Source organism: Barbatula barbatula (genome assembly GCF_947034865.1).
Source record: "Barbatula barbatula genome assembly, chromosome: 8".
Classification (NCBI taxonomy): Eukaryota; Metazoa; Chordata; class Actinopteri; order Cypriniformes; family Nemacheilidae; genus Barbatula; species Barbatula barbatula.
The window spans coordinates 12298235-12314195 of record NC_136771.1 but is presented as its reverse complement, the minus strand read 5'-3'; the positions used below and the strand labels follow the sequence as shown (position 1 = coordinate 12314195).

The 15961-nt window shown below is 38.0% G+C and overlaps 2 protein-coding genes across 4 annotated transcripts in view; both read right to left on the bottom strand.

The window, feature by feature from the left end:
* Positions 1 to 730: 730 nt before the first annotated feature.
* Positions 731 to 7521, bottom strand: klf5a (Kruppel like factor 5a). 2 transcript variants are annotated; one of them, XM_079463248.1, is made up of 5 exons: positions 7197 to 7521; positions 5862 to 5912; positions 4855 to 5761; positions 4134 to 4193; positions 737 to 2195 (listed from the first exon to the last, which is right to left on the bottom strand). In XM_079463248.1, the coding sequence occupies exons 1-5, from the start codon at positions 7365 to 7367 to the stop codon at positions 2017 to 2019; spliced, it is 1368 nt and encodes a 455-aa protein (XP_079319374.1). In that variant the 5' UTR covers positions 7368 to 7521; the 3' UTR covers positions 737 to 2016. The 2 variants fall into 2 exon arrangements, with proteins under 2 accessions (XP_079319375.1, XP_079319374.1); XM_079463249.1 differs by lacking the exon at positions 5862 to 5912 and having other exon boundaries at positions 731 to 2195; positions 7197 to 7505.
* Positions 7522 to 7917: 396 nt separating this feature from the next.
* pibf1 (progesterone immunomodulatory binding factor 1) overlaps positions 7918 to 15961 on the bottom strand; it is a 35099-nt gene continuing 27055 nt past the window's right edge. Inside the window, exons 16-18 of one of the 2 annotated variants that reach the window (XM_079462553.1) lie at positions 14844 to 14928; positions 8662 to 8835; positions 7918 to 8311 (exon numbers count right to left, since the gene is read on the bottom strand). In XM_079462553.1, the coding sequence (XP_079318679.1) occupies positions 8270 to 8311; positions 8662 to 8835; positions 14844 to 14928 (301 nt within the window). In that variant the 3' untranslated portion in view covers positions 7918 to 8269. The remainder of the gene's footprint in view (positions 8312 to 8661; positions 8836 to 14843; positions 14929 to 15961) is intronic. The other variant, XM_079462554.1, reaches the window with a different exon arrangement.

The following is a 15961-nucleotide window of genomic DNA, read 5'->3' as shown; positions in this document are numbered from 1 at the left end:
AGGCTGTAAGCTGAAGTTTGCAATGTTTGTGGGATCCATCATGAACATGTATGCTAGACACAAGCCATTAAAACAGATTGTTATTATAGTTATTATATATGTAGTTTTTTTATAGTGTTCATATAGAATTCTTTAAGTCCAAGACCTAATTACACTATGAAAATACTTGAGGTTTTAACATATTCAGTCTCAGCATTTCAGCATTTATTGGTTACTAATGCTGTTGTTTTTATATAACAGTAATAAATAATGCTTTTAAGTGTGCAATACATATGCAACCTCATAAAATTCTAAATGGGTTCCACTGGAAAATAAAAACGAACACTGAGGCATTGTAAACTGTTGTCACTGTTTCACAAGCAAATGTCTCTCAATCCTCTGCAAGGATTTTCCATTAGTTTTCTTCATCAGAGCTTGGGGCTTTTTTTTAAATGGCTTATTCTTAATGAGGAAAAATGTCAGATAAGAACATGTTAAATGTTGCTGAATGGGCAGGAATGATCTTTAAAAAAATCTGTATATGCTTGGACCGTTTTGATCTTTCCTTTTGTCAGTAGCTAATTCTTTTTACTTTTTTTCATGGGCCTTGGGAACATCAACAAATAAAAACAAATTTATAGTACCACAAAGAGTGAACAGCAAGCCCTTGGCGTACATCAAGATAAACTATAGAAATGAAGCAGAAGATCATCTTTTACACCTCGTAACCATGTAACACAAACATATACGTGAAGTTCAGTTTGTAAAAAGTTGATTTTATTAGATTTCATTTTAATCATTAGACAAAGACAATCTCATGAGGACAACCAATTTAGAAATAATCTGGAAATCTACAAAATAAATTTAGATGAAAATATATATAAAAAAATCTAAAACGTAAGTCACACTGCCATGATCCAAAAATAGAACAGAGCAACAAAATAAACCAAAATAATATTTACAATGTCATAGTATTTACATTAAGGCATTTCAATTACACAGAACTTGTCAAATTCCACTTCACAAGGCCAATGCAGAAAACACAGTTTTTTTTACTAGAAAGATCCGGGGATAACTGAACCCCCTTCTTGTCAAATGTCTGAATTGCTGTAATAGTGAAATAATGACGACTCTTCGAATGACCTGCCGCTTTTTGAACAACCGAGGAGTTTTAGTATGTACTGATAAAAATAAAACATCAAAAAGGCACTTTAAGATGAAATGTGTTCCAAAGGCTTCACTTCAAAAGAACAGTCACTGTGGTCTTGTACATTCATATGAGCGTATGCTTAATGACAATTAGAAAACAAATGGGTCGGCATGCTTCTGTATAAAGAGGATCACACAGCTGTCTGAAGCCCTTTCCACTTCTCATTGCTTGTCTATACCATTGTTTAATAATTCAAGAAATAATAGCTGTTCAGTAGCAGCACATTATCATCCAAAGCTATAAATACTTCAGCAACTGAGGCAGCCTGAAGAGGAATCAAAAAGTCCTGTTTGAACAGAACTATTCCAGTGATATATATTAAAAGCATTTATCACACAGATATATATTTTCCACTCAAATTCAAGTGCAAAGTAAAAGGGAGATGGCTTAGTGCTTTGTAGATGTATGTACACGATTTCACAAATTCTGTGTGTTTAACAGTTCTGTTTTTAAATATTTAAACTACGTACAGTAACTGCACTCTTTTATCTTCCATTGAAGACTTTTTTACATCAGAAGCTGAGAAGGCAGTTTCATGTACAAGACAGCTCATTTGCATTGAAGAGAATTAAAAAATGAATGAGGTGCTGTAAATGAAGACTATGGCATTTGCAGCAACTAGCAAAGACTTTGGATTTCATGGTTATATAAAACATCTTTTATTTTATCGTCGACAATTTGTCTTGTCAAATCCAAGAATACGTTTTCCCCCAAACATTATAAGGTTCGTCATGGCATAGACAAAGATATACGTTTACTTCAAGTGCATAATAAGAAGTATGTGTTTCTCAGTTAGTGTCTGTGTGCTTGTGTGTGGGCTATTGTGTTTAATTCTGGTGCCTCTTCATATGCAGAGCGAGATGATCGGAGCGAGAGAAGCTTCGGCTGCACACGGCACACTGGAAGGGTTTGGCTCCCGTGTGCTTCCTGAAGTGACGCGTCAGTTCATCGGAACGAGCGAACCGCCAGTCACAGCCCTCCCATGTGCACCTGTATGGCTTCTCACCTGAAGAACACAAAAGGTACCACGTCTGGTTAGGTAAATGCAGTAATGAATAGAACAAAACAGAAACTGTTTCCATTCAGTTAAAACAGGTTTTTAACCTGTTTCCACCTTACTAATACATTAGTAATACTAAATGATTAATCGGTATAAGGCTTTTCTGTGTAATTTTTGTGGTAACCATAACAAACTTATATTAGAGGTGTGGATAAAGCACATAAAATTCACTTAATCTATCTAAGACTAAGATTAAAGTTGTGTTCATGCGTGTTGACAAGACGAAACCCATAGTGCGCCAGTCATCTTACTCAATGTTTGTCTTTCTAACTCTTGGATTTAAAGACTATTTTCCAAGACAATACAAAATTCATTTCTTTTTCCAGAAACAGGGCCGGCCTGATAATCCCTCAACACACGTGCACTGAAACCACAATACTTGGAATATTATTTGAATCTTTGAAATATTAGCATGGCCGAACACCACCTGCAAACAACATAACACGGTATCGTTCTCATGGTTGTTGTCTTTAAGTACGGAAGCCCGTGGACTATAAAGAGTGATACTGTGAGTTCAGCTGTTTCCACCTCATGCAGTAGGCGCGGCGCTTCCAAAAACTATTAACTAACTAAACGTCAGAACATGTGCCTGTCTTGGCTTTAACATGCATGACGAAAGCTTCAAACAGGAATCCTGTAATGACTTGTTTAAAAAGCTCATCTTATACGCTGTCTGCCTGGGGCTCCTCTCTGTTCTGGTTATCTGTTAAGAGGTGAGGGTTCTCTATGTCAAAGAAAAATAAAAGAGAATCCCCCATTTATTAAAGGGATAGCTCACCCAAAAATACAAATTCTGTCCACATTTACTCATCTTTCTCAAAGTAATGTATACAGATTTAGAACAACTTAAAAGGTATTTGGAAGAACGCTTATAACCAAAGAGTTCTAGGACCCCACTGAATTCGTCCTACTATGGTAGTCAATGTTGGCCAAGAACTGTTTGGTTACAAGCATTGTCCCAAATATCTTTCCCTGTGTTCAATTAAACAAAGATGTATACAGGTTTGGAACAACTAGAAAGTGAGTAATTCATGACAGAATTTTTATTTTTGGGTGAACTATTTAAACTCTGAATAATGATATAGTGGCAACGTCTACAGTCCAACCAATGGTTTAAGCAAAACATATTGTTTAAATACTATTTCAGTATCAAATCATTATTAGACATTTCTTTGGCTACCCTGCTCTATAGATGGAATTTGCCTCAGACATTACAAAACCAACAGTGATTGACTAAACGTCATAATACTAGTTAGGCAGTAGCACATAGAGTCGAATTGTCATGTCCACTCTGCCATGCTTTAGTTCAGTCAATTTATATACAGCAGTCCTATGGAAAACAGTGGGTGGTGTTATCTTATCATAATAGTAGTATGAAAGCAATGTGTGAGTGATTAGGTTTTCGACTTGGTGACATAAATCTATACCTGGAAAAACGGGGATTGCCTGATAAGTAGTGATTAAGTGCTTGTTTATCTGTCACATAGCAAAGAATATTTATGAATATTTACACACACACAGAAGAGACTGGGTCAAATGAGGTGTGTTCTTCTGCTCATGTTCATACTAATTCTGCTCCTCCAAATACAGACAGAGCAGAAACAACTAATGCTGATATTTACAAATGTAGCATTAGGTTCATTTATATATTGGATGAGGAAAAGCATGAAAACGTTGTTCATGTGTGCATGTATTTGGGCACGGTTTTGGCGCATCATATTAGGGGCGACGGAGGATAACTTTCAGGCACCGTGCAAGAATGAACACATGTGCATGCCAACAACGCGCTTCTGCCCAGCAACATGACAGTAAAGTGCCAAAATAGGAGACGGGTCCAGCTTTATCGAGCATAAATAAAACCATTTTTAATTGGAGAACTCTTACCAGTGTGTGTCCTCAAGTGAGCTTTTAGATGGGACGACTTGGTGTAAACTTTCTTACAACCTAAAAAAAGAAATACATAAAAAAAATATTAAAACTAAATCTTTGCATTTGACAGAATTGTTAAAGGATCAAAAAAGCATTTTTGTGTTTGATTTTAATAGTTCTATTGTTAAATCAGAATCAGTTCATTCATTCATCACCACAGTCACAAATGAGAACATCCGGTTCTTTGGTTTCAGGCTGCTTTCTTTGCCAATTAGAGAGTCCAATGCCCATCTATACTCTTAAGCTATAAAACCCCACTCAGTGAGGCAAAGCAGTGATGGGTTCTAAATTGCGTAGTGCGTCGCTTCAGAAATGCAGCTTCTTAGCGTAAATGCACTATTAATGGCACTGTGAGGCTTGGCTGTTTTACAATTTGCCCAGTCAATTTGATGCAACAAGATTCAATACCAATCAGCCTGACGTCAACTCTTGGCATTCATTTTGAGCACTGGTTAAAAGGCTTTAGCCATCTCTGAATTATTTAACAGTGGATCCGAGCGTGTGAGTAAAAAGCATGGTAGAAAAAGGTGCAAGCTCTTTTGAACTTGGCCTTATACTGTTCACGTGAACTTGGCATGAAAACCGTTGCTTTTTATAATAGCAATGTAGAGATCTATTGCTGAAATAAGCAGTCTTGCTACAGTGATGTTATTGGGGAGGGTTGGTGTATACGTACCTGGAAAATCACAGTGGTGTATCCTTCTTTTTTCAAGGTCTGGGTTTGTCCTTCGGTTGTATCGGACAGGCATGGACCCAGTGGTTGCAGGAGCTCGTGTTGAAGTGGGGGTCGGATGACTTGGTGCGCTGACGGCCATTTTGGAAGCGATTGTGGCGGCGTAAGATGGCGGTGGTGTCAGATTGTGAAGCAGTTCCTTCTGTCTGTCAGGACTGCCTGGTTCTGAAGTGGGCGGTGAGGGAGGAAGGTAAGGCATTTTGAGATGCGAGTGGGCCTGACCCTGGGGGTGAACAAAGTGACCAGGGCCGAGAGGGTACCCGGTGGTGGGCATGCCACAGTATGGCTTGGCAGAAGTCTGTTGGGCTGCTAAGTGCAGGTCGTGGAAAGCAGGCATCTGTGTGGGCATTGACTGAGCATGAGGGTGGGAGTGAGTCTCTGTGACAGCTTGCTGGGGGATATCCAGCTCTGAATTGAGGAGCTGAAAGAGAGGCCCATCCTGTGGGATGTCAAAACCTTGCATCTCCTGCTTGATAAAGACACCGCTATTGTCATCTACCGTGTTGATTCCAGACCCCGGAGTGGAATTCGAATGAAAGATGCTGGTGAATTCTGGTAACGCCGGTGGTGATGGACCATTTGTGCCTAACGGGCACTCTGGATGAGAAAAAGGCGCTGTCACAGGTTCAGTTTTGATGTGGTTGGGGACTGAATGTCTTGTCGGCCGGAACAGCCCGGTTCTTAAATACGCGATGTCAGGCAGGTAGACATTCATGTTGATGCTGAACGGGGAACCTTGATCATCCCCGAAAAAGTGGTCCACTACAGAAACACCGTCTCGCAGTGATTTCTTTGGCTCTGGGAGAGCCACAGGTTGTGGAGATAGATATTTATCCATCTCTAATTTAGCCTGGGGAGTAAAAGAGTGAATCATAAGATTGTGATGCAGTTGTAAATACAGTAAACGTGTAAAACAATGATAATTCTGCAACTGCTGGAATATTGCATACTTTGTTTCTGTCAGCAATTCTAGCAGGATCTCTTGGGACTGCTTGCGTCGGCTGAGCACAATCACGGTATACAAACGATTTTAGAAAAGCTTGCAGGAATGCATATAGGCCTATATTCACTTACTGTTGCAATAATGGCCAATCGCCCTGCTTACTCAGCTAACCCAACATGTTCATCGAAATACTGGCTATCGAAAGTCATTAAATGGTTTTCTATATAAATGGTGAAATAGTTTAGCATTTATTTAGACGTTATAGTGTCGTCGTTCTGTACGTGCTAAGTGGGGTTCACATAAACAGACAAGAATGTTGGAGCAGGTGAAACTCAATACATGGCACATCTGTGACATACCCGTTTTGTTAAACTTAAAGGAGAGCCAAGGAAAAAAACACACACAAACGATGTCAATAAAAGTCATAACTTTTTAGTATCCATATCTGGTTAAGTTCACAACATCTGTAAATCCTAAATGCCGAGCTAAGAACCATAAAACCTATATTAGTAAAGTAGGATTTATTTGTGATCACGCAAAAGGCACAAGGGAGGATCAAGCGCGTGCGCTTCTGTATAAAGCTTCACATAGAGCAGTCAGAGGCAAAACATTTATCAAGTCTCCTTCAGTACGTCTCCGCTAGATTCCGCCTTGGACTGTAAAACAGTGCTCATACCACAAGCTCAAAACAGACTTTGCTGACAGGTGGAAAGCATGCTGGAAAGATCGCTCAGCCTTTCCGAACGAACCCCGTGCCATTATCACGAAACCGCGATCGGTAGAATATAACGCATCGATGTTCATTCATCATCTCCACATGTAGAGTCACTTGTGCAATATACAAGAGCGAAGAAAATAACTCGCACACTCGGAATGCCAGAGCTGTTGAAGTGCTCTTCACGCATAGCTATTTCTGGATTTAGATCTTCCAGCTGTTCGCCGGACATGTATCTCTTTCACAAGTTTTCAGATCGAGGCTCGGCGTTGCTGGGAAGTTTCGGTGCGGAGCGCGAGAGGTGAGGAGGGGGAGTCAGTTGTTGACGGTTCGGTAGCCAAGACACCAACTGCAAGCAACTGACACGAGTCTATCCGACCCAGCCCATCCTCTCCCCTCCGCTACAGCAGCGGGGAAATCCCGACAAGATTAGCGAATCCCTCTAAAATACCGAACGCTGTGCGTTTATTTCATTGAATAAGCTTTAAAGAAGCCGCGACTGCAGGCGTGGAGCACGCGACATCGTTTGCAACGGCCTGACCGGATTCCTACGTATCAACCTTAACTCATCCAGCCAAATAGACAGTCACGAGAACGGCAAACCGAGCAGATAAAAAGAACAATTACCTGAGAGTAGTCGCCAGATAAGCCCCGTTCGCTATCGGGATTCTTCACATCAAAGGAATACAGAGAGGAATCCTCCTGAAAGCCGTCAGTTAGTGAGGGTTTGAGAAATGAGAGAAACTCATCTTGTCCCGGCGCGAGCGCGGAGCTCATCGTAAGAAGTGTAGCGGCCATAAACCCGTGGATGCGGTGGAGAGAGCGTCCGCAAAAATATGTTTTGAAAGACGATGGGTAGGAGGAGGTGAGTGTACAGTATGTTGCATGGAATGACACCCGTGTGCGCGCGTGCTTTCGGTAGTAACGTCCCGTTTCGCCTTCCTCCGTTCCCGGAGCCCCGGCATATGTATGAGCACTGAAGGGGCGGGGCGTGACGTTCAGGGAGCGAGACGACTACACCTTTACTACTGCTGCGTGTTACTGTAACAGCTGAAGCAAGCCGTCAAAACAGTGCTGGAGATAAACACGTCGAGCCGTTTACCTGCGCGAAGAAGCCTTGGTTAAAATAATATTTCCAAAGCCTAAAATCAAGGTTCAACGCAATTGGAAAGCAAGGCAGGAAATAAAATAATCCAACTCGACCTGAATCGACACAATGAAGCTCTTCTACTGCTGCTCTTGTTGGACACGCGAGACTGCGCCGCGTAACATTAAGATGACACAAATAAGCGCGCGATGCTTCTTTGATTAAAGTATGCGCGCACTCCTCTATTTTTATCAACAGCATGTCTCGCGTCAAAACGCAGGGTGCAGATCTTATTACAATCGAATGATACATTTAATCTGCTATTTTTCATTCAAAGGGGTTCATTTATTCTTTTTGTAGTTTGTACATGGAAATAGACATTTACAGTTAAATTCAACCCACACTATAAGAACAACAAATTCACAGATTTACCTAAACTGCATAAAAGGGATTTAATAGCAAGGGAGAAAAAGAATATATTGTCTTTGTACTTGATGGCTAACACAGGCAAACCCGTGTAACTAGTTATGTAATAAATCGTCTAATAGCTTAAACACGCTTTCATCAGGGATTTCATGACACGTTACACTCTTAAACAGGTTGAACAAGTCTATTATTTGGTTTTCCGTTTTAGATCTGGAACTTCTTTATTGGTCTGTAAGAAGAAAGAAAATGGAGTTAAATATTTGCTAGGGGTAAAAGTTTTATACAAATGTGTCAAACTTTGAGTGGGTCTAGCAAGAAGTATGAGGCTAAATGGCAACCTAAATAAATATTGACAGAAGTTACAAAAGCTGTCACTGGGGCAGTACACTGTCAAAAAGAACACATTTGCACCTACAGAGTTCTCATTAGTGCCTTGACAGGTACATATATTGGTACCCAATATACGTACCTTTTTAAATAGTGACATCCCAGTGTCAGCTTTGTACCTTTTTTATGACGGTGTATGTGCAGAAATACAATTTGAAAGGCTCTCTTGGTGGACAAGCGGGTAAAACTTACAAACACCGTGGGTTTGGGACCCTGGTTGTACTGCTCCTCGTCTGTGTTTTTTAATGGTCTGTGTCGGTGAACAGCTGTACCATCTGTCTCAAGCTCAGGCAGGGAAAAAGAAACATGCTCACCACGCTGCTGTGAGCGCATGCTAATCAAGACTTGCTTCATCACAGACAGTTCCTGAAAAGGAGTAAAAACAAACCAGTGTCAGCTCGATGGTTAATGATCTAACCTTCATCCCACGAAAGCCATCTTCTAAATAACACATAGAAGAAGTCAAACGTGCCTTAAGTGCTTGGATTGCAGCCTTGTTGTGCCAGAAGTGCTATGACCTTAGGCAGGACAATTAACATTGAAACGACGGACAGTGATGGATCACACAACCTAAAGTTTGGTTTATTTATGCATGTCTGAATTGTGACACACAAAAAAGAAATGAAATGTTTTTTTACTAACGTTAACTAAGGCCTCCTCCTTAAGAGTAATTGGTTTGTTGTCATTATTCAGACACTTTTTATTTTTTCAAATCTGTGCCCTGAAAGTACCTAGGCAAAGCACACGGCTCTCCTGTAAATACGTCTGAATCAATGGAAGGAAACGCCCTAAAACAACAGAGCTTTCTTTCACTACTCTGAAATAATTAGTGTAATTCTGATCGGAGATGTGAGAAAAGATAAACATTTATTGAAAATAATATTTGTGTACACAGCTGACTAAAACAGACAAAAAAGAATGACACAATTTCTTACAATTGTTTTAGTTGTCGTCATAGCATTAAGACACTAAGGATGTAACGTGGCCTGACAACAATGAATAGAAAAAATAATACATGAGCCACTTAAAGTAATGACGAGATTTGCTATTAGACTATCTGGTTTTGTACTGTAGAGTTGCGAACAAATACTTGCTGACAACTGTGTATTAATACATCAGTTAATGTATGTTTATAATCCTTGCGTTCAACCACAGTCTTGTCTTAACTACTACTTATTAGTCATTTGTGGCTGCGTTAAAAAGATCTCTTCATGTTTTTACCTGACTTCTGAGTATATTGAATAAATTAATTATACTCAAAGATCATAGGAGAAGAGCAACTTCTTGTTTCAACATGCTGCTAAAACCATGGACATTAAATCTCCTTCAGGAAAGAAAAGCAAAGGAAAGGTAAAGATATGGTCTCTAAAAATTAATTCACGTGGCTTACTAAATATCACAAAAAACAAACACTTATATTAACTTTAAATAATTATTTCATTGGGACATATTGGGATGTGAAAAAATGAGATTAAAAACTCAACAGTTAATGTCTGTAAAATTGATTTTCATTGGTTAAAAATTTATTTCAATACATTTTTGCAAATTCTAATAGATATCTTTGAGTTTTTCAGATTTACTTGATTTTTTTACTTAACATTTACACAATTTAAACAGTATATTTGATACATTTTACAGCTTTAAATTTACAAAAATAATTTGAGTGTAAATTGTTTCATGTAAAACAACCGTCAATTTGAAAATCTTCTGGAATAAAACCTCAGACAGACATTCCATGGATGCATCAGAAACCTTTCCAGTTATAAGCACAGTAAAGAAAAGTATAATTTCACTTGATAAAAAGCAAACTAACATATTAACCAAGTTTTACATTTGTAAACCGTTATTTGACATTTACTTTGCGATTTAAAACATCTCCTGCTGGTACACGGGCAGCCAGTTCAATGGTCAATGTGGATAAGCCTGATGCGTAACAGTCATTCAATATTTCTATTTATCACTGCACGGCCGTATGCCCTGGTATGCAAAAAAGTGCCAGAGAGGAGCAGCTGTCTGTGAGGATTGCATGCTTTCTGCCAACATGCCACTGGAAGTTGTGAAGTCGGCACAGTGTGTGCCAGCAGAATTTGGTTGAAAATAGCTCCAGATTTCACCGGAGCTTAATCAGTTATGCCTTGCCTTTAATATCCTGAAACTCTGAAGAGGTGTGATGTACCTGAAATCTGTCTTTCAATACAGCACCACACCATAAAATGAATACAGATGCAATAGAACAGTAAATTAAGTTAACCTTTTCAAAACCAATACGATGGACTGATTGCCGGCTTAGTAGTTCATACCATACCTTTCAAAACACTACATTCAAAACACATGGGTCAGTTAGATTTGGTGTCACACATCAGATCCTCACAATGAGGCAATCTACTAGCTATCTGTCAGAAAACCACAGGAACTCTTGCAAAGTTATGACTAGTCTGACGACTTGAGCATGGGAAAAAGTTGACCCGAGAGACTGGATTTTCTAGTTAGCGAGTGTACCTCAAACGCGACAAACGATCAAGCTGTGGTGAAAAATGTCAAGGCATTCTGAACAAAGCTACAAATCCATTGATCGGTTTCTAGAGCCACGTTTGCCCAAGAGGCCTTTTAACAGGGTGATGACTTGTATAGACAGTGCGGATACATGTACTTTAACTGCTGTTTGAAATGGAAGGGCTGGATGAAAGATGACAATGAACAAGGACACACCTAGTGTGTCTTGCTCTCAAACTTGTATAGACATTTTTAATAGACAATGTATGTATTAAATTAAATGTTTTTGTGTATGACCAATTAGTGCTGGGTGGTATGACCATAGATTCATATAAAGTATTTGTCAGATTTATAACGGTGACTGTATTTTTTAAACCACATTGTCTACTACCGCAGTTCTGTCATGGTGAGTGAATATTGTAGAAACTTTCCACACTAGTATTATACAGGTTTGTAAGTCCCACAAAATGATGCTGTTTATAAAGATGTGGCACTCATGATGAAGTGAAGGACTCAGGATGCATGACAGTAGCAGTCAAAATACAGAACCTCTTAATTGTGAAAATTTCGCAAACAACCTGTAACTACACAATGTAAACAATCCCCTTCGATAACTGCAAAGTTTAGACTTTCTTTAACAACTGACAGTGTTGTGAAAGCTACTTTGAAATAGTAATTAAATAAGCGACTCATTAATAAAAGTTAAACTACCTTTTTACAATCTCACATTAAAGTTGTGTAATATTTATTATAGCACACTGTATAGTACATTTCCTAGATACAGTACCATTTTCTTTACTTTCGTAAATATTAAAGTATACTACAGAATTTATAAAGTGTATGAATTTACTGTAGCTAGATACACAATACTGTAGTATATGTTAATAGAGTGTGATAGTTACCATAATATTGGACAGCTGTAATATACTACAATGTACTATAGTAAATACTAAAGTATATTATATTTGTATGCGATACACATGTGTAATTGACAAATTTAATTTTTTTTAATACAATACAATTATCAATGTATTGTTTATTAATTATTTTCATAACATACGATTCATATTTTATACTTAATAGGATGGGTGTTTCAAGCTTTAAACAAGTTTTCCCACTCATGCTTACCGCTACTTTCTTAAAAAAGCAATTAACTTCTGTAAAAGCTACACTGTTTTAAAAGTAGTTGAGCTACCGCCAAGCTACTGAAAAATGTATTTAAGTTTGTAGTGTCGCTACTCGTAGCTAGCTACTCCCTAACACTAACAACTAAATAGCATGCAAAGGTAACTTGCATACATAATATTTAAGCAAATAAATAGAGAACAGGGCTTGAAATTCACTTTTTTCCTCTGTTGCACTGCAGCTACAAATTTAAAGAGTTAGGAGCACCTACCTGACCTACCATGGTCTGTCTGAATAGTTGAATACAAAATAATAGTAACAATTTTACCATTAAAGCATGCATGTGATGTCTGCTTTGTTTTACATAGTCACAATGGCTTCGTGATTTCCTGAAATCATATTTTTTATCATAAAACAAAGGCTTAAATTAGATATGTGAGTGGCAAGCGATAGCATCACTCTGTTAATCATCCTTCCTCTACTGACCCTTATTTCTCACCATAGCATACAGAGAAACAGTTAAAACTAAAAACACATCATGTTATGTTTATATTGAGCAGGTATGAGGGAAACACGATCGCTTTTTGAAGATGTTTGCGCTTGAGTGTATTTAATACAACGTAATGCGAACTTGCAATTGATACACCTGTATTACAGTCATCTGCTGTTCAGCTGTGTGCTTCCATTGTGACGCAAACAGAATATGTAATGTAATGCTGAGTTCAGATTATGAGGGACAAAGCGACATGAGTTGATAAATCTTCGACTTCATGCAAATGAAGAGCGACATGCAATAGGAAGATGGTAGAGCTGATGTGATCACTCTCTAGCTCTTGTAGTGACGTAAAGATGGAGGAGAAACTGGTCCTTGCTGTAAGCAATTTTCCGTCACCCCTGGCAATAGAAAGATGCATTCTGTGTGAATGGCCGGTCACAGTGCAACAGTGAAAAGGGACATCATTGAAACCATCGCTCTGCGCCACGTTCCGCACGTGGTTTAAGCGACATACACCGGTATATTAAAAATTTACATCATAACCCAAATACACAGAAGTATTCGGTATGAACTGATATACCGCCCAGCACTATAACCAATGATAATGAGTTTTATTCTTTTCTGTTTAATTATTGCTGTCACGTACCTTTAGATGGAAGTAAAACTAGTGTACGGCATACATGTTTAAAACACCTTTCACAGTGTTTTATTTAATGAACACTGCATATAGGAATTTATAGTCTGTCTGATATTTGACCTGTGTTTTGACTTGCATAACCTTATATGTTTTGCTGATAGTTAATGTTTTCTTGTACAGCTGCTTTGTAACAATGAAAATTGTAAAAAGTGCTATATAAAAAAAGCTGACTTGACCAGACAGTGACCACACCATACACGATGTGATGTTACACATTTAAAAATAAAGTTTATTTTCCATGGTATTAAGAGTTTTTGCCCTCAACAGCGATATGCGACAAGCTACAATGGATTAGTAGGTTTTTCTTTTTTTAATATCGCATGTTGCTCTGTAATTTGGATTTATATTAACATTTACATTGTTATCATTTATAATTATTTATAATTTCTTAATATTGTATATTTTGAAAGTCTCCTATATTTACAAATTTTATTATCAATGGTGCTCATTCTTTTTATTGTATTTAAAAAAAATGCATGAAGAAATTTTTTTATCAAAATGATCTAATGCCCGCTGCATGATTTTGTATCTGTTACAATAGTCACGTTGTCAGATTATGCCATTTTGGCATTGTCATGGCAAGAAACAATGTCACTTTACGTTGTTTCCCAACAAGTAAAATGTTTTTTGTTTTACGTTGTTTCCCAACAAGTAAAATTTTTTATGTTTTATGTTGTTTCCCAACAAGTACCATTTTTTATGTTTTACGATGTGTGTGATGTCATTGAGAAAGGCGGAAGTAGTGAGTGACTTCCACAAACAAGAGCGTTAACAAACATCTACACAATGAATGATTTGCTATTTTAGTGCTCCAAGTACTCACTGGGTTGCAACGCACATCCGCTACAAGCATTTACCTTTTATCACTCTTTTGTGATGCATTGAAAGGCTGAAGTATTGTTGCAATATCTCCACAAACCCTTTATTCATCAAATATAATAGTTTCTTTTTCGTTTTGCAATGTTTGAAAGCTGCGTCTGTGGCTCCTATTGGCAATAGCAACCCATTGTGAAGGACGGAAAACATGCTAGTTTATCTGTTGAAACGTTGTGAAGGGTTGCAGACACAATTTCGGTTGTCATATACAGTACTATGACAAACTATACGGAACGAAACAATCAAATATTGCATTAATGTAATGTAATTAACATAATACACTTAACATATCATTAAATGAATACCAGAGACGGCACTTAATGTATGGCTCAGAATATGGCATCTTAATCATGTGTATGACTGTCTCCACCCAAGACAAAATGTAACTGTAATTCATTAATCACTGTGGGATGCACAATACATGACACACCCAAACGTAAATGTTGGGTTGGTAGCGACTCAAAATAATGATAAAAGGTAAGGTACCGGTAATAAACTGTGTTTAATGGGAGTATATTTATTAAGTTATAAAAAGGTATTTTCCAATCAACATGGCCTTGTATGTTTTTTTCTAAACACCTGAAATAAAAAAGTATACTAAAACATAAAACATGGTGCATATTATTTCTAAAATGCCACTGAAAAGAGTGAATTAAGGAATTTTTGATCTGCTGACACATCACTTACCTCTCTGTGGTTCAGGAGCCTTTCAAGATCAGCTGCCATGTTATTTTTCACCTGCAGCAATGCAGTCTTTTCTTTTCGCAGTGCTCTGGAAAAATAAACATACACGCATTCATTTCTAATGTGAGGTGTCTAAGGCCCTAGTCTGCTTTGTATATCACAATTTTCAAATAGTGATAGCAAATAAATTCCAACAATGAAATACTAATCCATCTGCATGTAAGGTGAAATAGTCACCCATGTCAGGGGGAGTAGTCAGTACTGTACATTCGTACAGTAAAAACTACATTCCAACACAGCAAATTTGTATGTCAAACACACTGAATGAGTGATGACAAACATAGTCAAAAGGCTTGACTGGCTCTTCCAAGGGATTTAGCTCAAAGTGTAAAACCCGAGAGTCCATTTACGCAGAACTGATCATCGAGCTGTGAATGAACTCACAACTATAGGCCTTGACAGAAGCAGTTAAGCAAACACTGATTAAAAAACCTTCAAATAAAATCAATGTGAAATCAGCGACCCATGCATAAATGGCACACACCTCACTGGCTCCTCAGCACCTGTCAGTGATGAACCTGTCATGCTGATCATGACTATGTTTCCTATGTTCTTTAGTGGGGATTTAGGTTTGTCTCCGGTATTAGATGTTCCTCTGTCTCAGTTTAACTTGTGTGTACAGTTTGCATAAAAAGAGTTTAAGGGAGAGGGGGATGGGGGGAGATTATACCTGTCATTGATATGCCATTTAGCCAACAAAAGCCAGGCATGCACACACGCACAGACACATACACCCAGAGCTGTCAGGTGTGCATGGCTTTATCTGCAGGTCGGTCACGCTTGCTCTCTAATGAGATGAAACAGAATATATTTCACATTCTTCACATTATCTTTTCTCACCCGGTTTAGGTCCCATTAACATTTTCAAATATTATATTTTCATTAAAGCTAAACATTTAAGGTTTTTCTCACAAATGAACTTACCATGCCTTCATAATTTGGTAATGATAAAAATCTGTAGATTTGATGTCTTTTATGCATAATCCCATCGTTTGATTGTTTTTAATACCGCAATTCACAAATATATAAAATATGAAAATGTCTCATAAATAAATCATTTA

Excerpts from the sequence above, each read along its gene's own strand:
- klf5a (XM_079463248.1), bottom strand. The coding sequence starts at position 7,367 with ATGGCCGCTACACTTCTTACGATGAGCTCCGCGCTCGCGCCGGGACAA. Across the intron at positions 4,194-4,854 it reads ACACCACTGTGATTTTCCAG|GTTGTAAGAAAGTTTACACC; the intron begins GTACGTATACAC and ends TTCTTTTTTTAG. Across the intron at positions 2,196-4,133 it reads TCACTTGAGGACACACACTG|GTGAGAAGCCATACAGGTGC; the intron begins GTAAGAGTTCTC and ends TGTGTTCTTCAG.